This window comes from Athene noctua, chromosome 5 (assembly GCF_965140245.1).
Source record: "Athene noctua chromosome 5, bAthNoc1.hap1.1, whole genome shotgun sequence".
Taxonomy (NCBI): Eukaryota; Metazoa; Chordata; class Aves; order Strigiformes; family Strigidae; genus Athene; species Athene noctua.
This window is the reverse complement of record NC_134041.1, coordinates 30271072-30279170: the sequence shown is the minus strand read 5'-3', so window position 1 is coordinate 30279170 and position 8099 is coordinate 30271072. Positions and strand designations below refer to the sequence as shown.

The 8099-nt window shown below is 50.9% G+C and overlaps 1 protein-coding gene across 2 annotated transcripts in view; it reads left to right on the top strand.

Moving 5' to 3' along the window:
- Positions 1–1394: 1394 nt before the first annotated feature.
- The window catches only part of PBX1 (PBX homeobox 1), a 134348-nt gene continuing 127643 nt past the window's right edge, over positions 1395–8099 (top strand). The window contains exons 1-2 of one of the 2 annotated variants that reach the window (XM_074906892.1): positions 1395–1805; positions 4382–4455. In XM_074906892.1, the coding sequence (XP_074762993.1) occupies positions 1615–1805; positions 4382–4455 (265 nt within the window). In that variant the 5' untranslated portion in view covers positions 1395–1614. The remainder of the gene's footprint in view (positions 1806–4381; positions 4456–8099) is intronic. The other variant, XM_074906891.1, reaches the window with a different exon arrangement.

Sequence of the window (8099 nt, the reverse complement as noted above, 5' to 3'; positions counted from 1 at the left end):
ACGGGACAGTCTCAGATCCTGGGAACGCAGAAAGAGGCTGGGGAAACCCTTCCCCTCCGGAGTGCCGTGACATGTAGGTCGGAATGGCAGTTTCAGTGGCCGTGGGACCTCTGCTAGCCTCCCCTGCCCTTGCTTGGGCCGGCGTAGGACGTGGCACCGCCGGCCTGCGGGATGTGCTCGGACAGGCCCCGCCGTGGGACCGCCCCGGGTCTGGGAAGAGTGAGAGAAGCAGCACCACGGGGAGATGCCGGTGCCTGGGGTGAAAAGGAAGAATCTCTCTAGGGGCTACAGCGGAGGGGGGCCCCGCTCCCACCCGGGGCGTGGAGATGATGTGGGGACAGCGTGGGGAGCCAGAGGCAGCGGGGAGGGACGGAGGCCGCCTGAGGGGCGCTGGGGGCTGCGGGGGGCTGGGGGCAGCCTGAGGGACGGCGGGAAAGCTGAGGGCAGCCCGAGAAGAAGCAGAGGGAGCGCTGAGGGGCAGAGCTCCAAGTGGGCGCCGGAACGCGGGCCGGGGGTCGAGGGGGAACCCGCAGAGCCTCGCCCGGCGGCCGCCGCGGGCCCGACCCGGGCAGGCCCGTCGCGCCGCGCCGCCCCTTTCCCCGGCGGCGGCGGCCGAGGCCGCTTTAAGGCGCGGGAGGGGCGCGGCCCCCGGCCCACCTCTGAACCCGGAGATTGACGGGCGGCCGCGGAGGAGGCGGGGCGGCCCGCGGGGGCCGGCCTTCCCGCCGCCGCCGCCAATGGGGCCGGGGGGGCGGGGAGGCGCCGCTGCCCCTTCCTCCCCCCGCCCCCCGGGCTCCTCCGTGCCAGTTTGAGGAGTCCGGAGCCGAACAAAAGCAGGCGGCGAGGGCCGGGAGCGGTGCGCGCAGGCCCGGCGCAGGGGGGGCCCCGCTGCCGGCCGCGGAGCGGAGCGGGCCGCCAGCCAGCCCCGAACCCGGCTGCGGGGGAGGGGCGGGGGGGGTGTGTGTGGGGAGGGGGGGGAAAGTTTGGAGCCCTCCCCCGGAGCGCGGGGGGCTCCGCCGCGCTCCGGCTCCGGCGCTGCCATCGCGGGAGGCCGCCCCGCTCCGCCCCGCTGCGGCCGTTGCTGCTGTTGCCGCCGCCGCCTCCTCGGGCGCAGCCCCTGCCCCGCCGGCCCCTGCCCCCGTCGGCCCGCCCGCCGCCTCCCCGGGCGCGGGGCTGAGCTGCCCTGCTTTTGGAGTCGCCGCCGTTTCCCCTCCCTTCCCCGGAACCCCCCCCCCCTCCCTCCTCCCTCCCTCCTCCTTCCCTCCCTCCCTCCCTCCCTCCCTCCCTCCTCCTCCTCCGGCAGCCAAAGGGATTTTTTCCCCCTTTCTTTTCTCTCTCTCTCTCGCTTCCCCCCCCCCCCCCTTTTTTTTTTTTTTTTTCCCTTCTCCTCCTCCTCTTCCTCCCCGCCGCGGAGCCGGGCGCCAGCGTGAAGGATAAATAAAAAGCGAAGAGGAAGAGGCTGGGGAGGAGGAGGAGGAGGAGGAGAAGGGGGGGGAGGAAAGAAGAAGAAGAAAGCGAAGCAAGAAAAGAAAGCGAGGAGCCAGGCGGCCAGCCCAGCCGCGCCGCTCCCGGCAGCCAGGGCAGGAGGCGGCGGAGCGGGGCCGGGGGCCGGCGATGGATGACCAGCCGCGGCTGATGCACACGCACAGCGGGGTGGGGATGCCGGGGCACCCGGGCCTGTCCCAGCACATGCAGGATGGACCAGGCGGGGCGGAGGGGGAGGCAGGCAGGAAGCAGGACATCGGAGACATCTTACAGCAGATCATGACCATCACGGACCAGAGTTTGGACGAAGCGCAGGCCAGGTGAGAGCGGCGGCAGGGGAAGGTGGGGGCAGGTGCCGGGGAACTTTCCCCCGCGTCCCGGCCCGGCCTTTGTTGTCCGGCCGCGGGGCGCAGCGGGATCGCGCGGGGACGAGGCTCCTGCTGCGAAGAAATTCAAGGGGGAGGGAAAAATAAAAAGGGGGACGGGTTAATTTTTTTCCTTTTTTTTTTTTTTTATTCCCCTCCCAACTTCGTAGCGGTTTCTGGGGGTCTCAGGGCTTCCCCTATCCCTCCCCAATCCCGCATCCCTCCGGCCCCTTCCCCGCCGGGGCACCCAAAACTCGAGCTCGGCCGGGGAGGCGGCCTGCCTCTTCCCAGCCTTTTTGGGGTGGAGGTTAATTCCGGAGAGAGATGGCTGTTGGAGCAGGCTGGGCGTGCGGGGGGCTCTGCTTTGGGCTTCTTCGAAAGAGGCACAAAGTGCTGCTCCTTTTTTTTTTTTTTTTTTAAGGGCGTTAATAATGTTCTTTTTTAGGGCCCTGTAGTGGTGTTATTCTTAAGGCCGTGTTTTTGCGCTCGGAGGATGCACACAGAAGCTTTATCCCCCCCCCTAATTGCAGAGGTATTTAAAAAAGAAAAAAAAAGGCAGTAAAAGCCAGCAACCGAATTGCCCCCGGCTTCAGTGAGTGCAAACCTAATATGCACCTTCAAAGGCGCTAGGAAAAGTTAGAGGAGGAAAAAAAAACCCCACAAATTGAAGGCACAGTTGAAAGAATTAAAGAAAAAAAAAGTTGTCCTGAATTGTCCGGGATACACCTGAAATTTCTTTCGGGCTGCATAGCTGCTAGGTGTGGTGTCCTTCCCCCTGGCATTCATGCCCCGAGCTGGAGCAGACTGCTAGAATACATTGTTCCTGGAAAAACGCACAGCACGGCCCCAAAACTCGCTTAGTAAGAACTTCCAGGAGAATAAAAGTACCCCCCAAACCTAAGCTTACATCCTGCCTGTCTCCCCAGATTGTATAAAGCTCCCGCTTACCGAAAAGGCTCCTTGCTGGGCTTATTTTACTAATTTTCTTATGTTCTTGCAGGGGCAGAGTAGCTGTTAGGAGGAGGAGGAAAATCATGCACTTTCTTCTCGGCCAGACCCGGGGCAGTGAGGCGATTTTCCTTCGGAAAGTTGCAGGAATTGTGTGTGTTCCTGCCTGGATAATTCAGTGTAGTTAATCAACTCAATAAAACCAAAGCAGAATAGAGCTAGGAGAAGGCTTTATGGGTTTGCCTTGCTGGACTGTTTCAGCATTTTCCTCACAGTACTTTTTATTTTTAATGCTGAGCTGCCAAACATGCCGTATTTATCACTGATGTTTGGCTTTGCATTTCCTCCATCCATCCTACTATTCGATGGTTGTTTTGCTGCTTCTTTCTCTTTTTTTTTTTTTTAAATTAAGTTTTGGGAAGATGCAAAGTGCCACTATTATTTGTAAAAGGGCCCCTCTACAGCATATGTACGTGATTTGTGTCTACCCAAATGTCTGCACCCATCTGGGTGTGCTGATAAGGAGATGCTGTGGTTCTGCGAGGGTATATACCTTTGAGAGACTTCATCAGATATATAAATCTTTTTTAACATGTTGTGGGTGGTGGGGTAAGTAGTGTGAATGTTTGCCAGATGTTCACATCGTCTTTGGTGTGTAATTTCAGTTGGTAAACAGAAATCCTGTAACCGGTGCCTGATAGCAACAGCCCTTTATACAACTAACCCTTGGGTAAATGATCTTATGGCTTAAGAGGAAAAAATGAAATCATACTGTTTCTTTGCCTCGGTGGGCACGTGGTGGGTTTTAAAACCAGATGATTAAAAACGCCCCCCCACCCCCCAACTCTTTCCTCAAAACCCACAGGAGAATGGTCAGCTCTGAAATAACAGCGGCCGAAAAGACGGGCGTTGAATAGCATGCCTTCCCCTTCCCAGGAGCAGCCGACTGTGTTTTTAAATGTTTACTGTCCCAGTTGTAAAGAATTAAATTTTAACACCTGCAAATAAGCTCGATGTAAGTAGCATGGAGTCAGAGGAATGGGTTTCTCTGTCCATACGTGTGCGTGTGTCTCTGCACTCCAAGTTGGGCGCTGAAATTCCTGAATTGACAGCTCTAAGCAGAGGATGTTTCCAGCGCTGGGGCAAGGGTGTGTGTGTGTTTATTTCCCCTTCGCCTTGCAGGATGAGCCTAATAAAGCACATGGCTGACTTTAATATCAGAGGTGGGGGACAAAGAGAGCCCAGTGCTCTCTGTATATTGAGTAAGACAGTTGAACTGAGCTTGGCTCCCAAAAGCTGCTGGCTTCGGCTCGGTGCATCGCCTGGCTTGCACCGGTGGTGGGAGCCGCTCTGTGCAAAGGCGATTTTCAAGCCATTCCTGAATTGGTGTAATTCATCTCCTCTGCGTTAGGTAGGTGGCTGTTTGCAGCACTGCTCAAGTCCTAGCAGGGATGGCGGTGGGGCCAAGGGGGCTCAGGCGTGTGCCCCCTGCCTCCGTCACATACATGCCAGCCAGCGTGAATTTGGAAAGTTGTTCCTCGTGGTGACATCCTAACCTCCCTCTCGTTTTCTTTTCTCTCCAGGAAACACGCTTTAAACTGCCACAGGATGAAGCCAGCCCTTTTTAATGTCTTGTGTGAAATCAAAGAAAAGACAGGTAGGAAATCAATGCTGTTGGTTATGTATTATTTTTCTTTTTGCTTTTATGCCATCAAGTTTGTGGTCCCCCCCATGTAACATTATTCAGGTGGGGAGAAACTTGTTGTATTTAATGCTTCTGGCAGTGGACTTGCATGATGTGGTTTGTGTCTGGAAGGGAAAATATTGTGGTTTAGTTTCTATTGTACAGCTTCTTTATTTTTCTGGGGAGAAGAAAAAAATCAAAATCCTTGCAATTTCTCTCTTGCTCTAGTTTCTTCTTTAAGACATGGCAGTGTTTAAAAAAAAATAAATCTGAGTACAGAGTAAGGGGGGGAAAAACCCAACACAATTAAATTGCTATTACTATTCAGGTAAACATAAAAGTTTCTTACTTTTTTTTAAAGAAAGGGTTAAAACACTCTTGTCTGCCAATCATGCAGGCTGGCTCATGTTAAGAGCGAGTTGTCAGTTGCCTTTAGTGAAAGCAATATATTAGATTGTTAGTTACTTTAGGGTACTGTTGTTTTATGGCATGGGGTGTTCTCAGGCTTCTAAAGAAGCTAATGGCATGAGAGCATTGGTTCTGCTGTTTCCCACTTTCCAGACCTCCTACCATGTACTAACACACTTATAACACATCCCAGGGGGGCATTTAAATTTTAAAAGCAACAATTAAAAAATAGCAGTCATCAATCAAGGGTGATCTTAAACAACAGATGCTCAGGGAAGGACATTTAGTAACATGCACCACTTATTTATGTATTTGTTGGAATCTCTTTTTTTAAATTAAAAAAATGGGGGGGAATGGTTGAAATTCGGTGAGGGGGTGGGGTTCATCTCTGCTGTTGGCATTCTTAGCCGACCAGAGTTGATCGGCGAGGTTTTCCATGCCGATCTAGCTGCCTTGTTTTAGCACGCTGTAAAGTACTTGACTTTTCTCCCCCCCTCCCCTTTTACAACAAAGACTCTAACAGTCAATAATTCATATCTAAACCATATAAGCAAGGGCATGACATGAATGAAAGTGACAATAAATATGATTGCACACCCAGTTGATATACATTGATAGTTACACATAAAAGGGGAACAGCTTTCAGAAACCTGAATCTGGGTCTTATTTTTTTTCTTTCTTAAATATATATATAAAACCTTCTAGCGTGAGCCGTTGATTGAAAATACAATTACTTGACTCTTGCAATATATATAAAATGACTAAGGGGGCCCTTTGTTAAATGTTATTTGTGCAGCATGTAGCCCAGACAAAGCACCTACCGATGGCATTTGGCTCTCTAGAGTCCTCATGGCTGCATGGCCAGGTCTGACCTTCCTGAGGAGTCTGTCCTTACGGGGTATCAGGCAGTGGGTTCAGTATGGGAGCCTCTGTAGAGTTTGTATGATGTAATTTGAGGGAGTCTGCCTAGAGATAAATTTTGGGGGGTTTATAGCATTTCCCTGCGTGCCACCCCAAAAAAAGGAGACACTGAGTTCTTTTCCCTCTTCCTTTTTCTCCTTTTATTTTGTGTGAGCCAAAGAAAAGGTTTGTCCGCCTTTTCTCCATGTGTATTTGGTGCTGCATACGTTGCCTGTTCAGGGGTACCTTTTTGTGGGGTAAGGCATTAATCCCAGCTCAGTTTTGCTATCGGTGCAATGGCAAAGCTGGGGATGGGGAATCTGCTAGGACCAAACCTGGTGGGAAATCCAGGTGACCTCAGAGATGCTGTGGGGTCCTGGCATGCTGGAGAGGGATGGGGAGCTGTACATACCCACAGCGACGGAGCGGGATAATTCCTGTCTGCTAAGCAAAATCGAGAGAGATAGTATAGGGTGAAGCATGCAGCTGGAAATAAAGGATATTCAGGTCTGAATTGGGGCTGTCTTACATTTTTTAAAAATTTTATTTGTTGCTGTTGTGCCTGAGTTACTTGGCCATGGGGCTGCTGTACAGAGGTGTCTAAAGAGGTTGAATCGAGATGGCTTTTGGAGTGTTGTTTATCTACCCTCAGATACGTTTACGGTGAATTATTTTACTTTGCAAATTCAAAGACCTCCTTCCCTCTCCCACATCTGCATCCCCAAAAGTCACACTTTGTAAGGAAGCAAATGGCCAGATGGTTTTGGTTTATTTTTATTTTTTTTAATTATTGCTTTGTGGGCCCAACACTAGGAGAAGTTAGCCTTGTTTTTTTCTGGGGCTGAGGGTACTGCCTGCTTCTGGTTGCGTATTCCTTCCTTGTGGACAGTGGCGTGAAAGTTGAGCCAACTTCTGTCTTCCCGCTTTCCATTTTGCTTCCCAGATTTTTGCACGTGTCGCATTTGAAATCCTGGTGATTGTTTGTGGTCACTGGTGGGTGTTTGAAAGTGCGTGCATACATCTTCCCCCCGGCGTTATGATGTGCAGAAATGTGCGTTCAGTTACCCCGCTGCCTGATTTAAGTGACTCCAGAGCCTCACGGAGACTTTACCACTGTCTCTCGCAACATTATGGCTAATATTTCATAGCGTTAACATTGTCTTGAGCAAACCCAAAGTGTCCATAAAGTTCTGAGAAAAAGAGGTCGTCTGTATTGGCCGAAGAGTTCCCTTTTGCACTTGGGCTCTTGAGTTATTTTAAAGCATTTATAAACACTTTTGATAATAATTTAAAAAAAAAAAAAGCTTGGTGGGTTGTCTTTGTCTGCAACCTGGAGATTGCTGCTTTTAGGCTGATGTCTGTTTAAAAGTAACAAAAGTTGAGAGATTTGATCCAGGAGAGAGTACACAGGGGGGGAAAAATTGCTGCTTGAATATACGTATAAGTTGTCGGTGTTCATTTGGTGTGTTTTCACTTGCTGTTGGTTGCTTTGTTGTGAGGGAAGGGGCAGGACTGCCTTCAAATGGCTGGCTGGCTTTTTGGAATAATAATTATGGAAATGGGAGGCATTGTTGTCCTAAATACAATTGATTTCTCTGTCAATAGGGATTGAAATCGGAAATAGCATTGCTGATTTATAAAGAGTTTGAAGGCAGGAGTAGGGGCTCTGTCTTTATGGCTTACTCCCCCTGTTTTTTTCTCTCTTGGTATGTTGTGGGGGTTTTTTTGTGTTGTTTTTTTTTTCTTAAGCTGTTCTCTGCATGAGCAGAATAGCTAAGCAGAAGAATCAGGCAAGGCGTACGCAGACGTGGGGTCCTTGGATGGCAAACTGGAAAATATCTGCTGTCAAAATGCAGCAGCATCTATTTCAGCTGTGAGCCTTTCCCAACTCCCATCTCGTTCGGCGGGGACCGTCGGGGAGAGAGGCTGAGGGGAGAGGCTGAGCGCAGGATATATGACCATTTAATCTGATTCCTCCTCCTTAAGAGCTTTTCCCATCGTTTCACTTTCTCTGCTCTTTTGGGGGAGGTGAGGCCATCAGGCAAATTCTAGTTCTTAAAAAGACCCTGACTTTGCATTTGCAATTCTCTGATTTTCATTTTCTTACCCCCCTCGCACTTATTCGTTGAAGGAATTCAGGTTTAAAAGAAAAATGTACATACCTCGGGGGGGGGGGGGGGAATTTACAAAGTGAAATATTTATAGATAGCACTGATTAGCCGTGCAATTGTTGTTGAATAATGGGTTTGTTTTGTCTTTTTTTAAAAAAAAATTAGAACATAATAGCTATATGAGGCACCTCTTAGCTA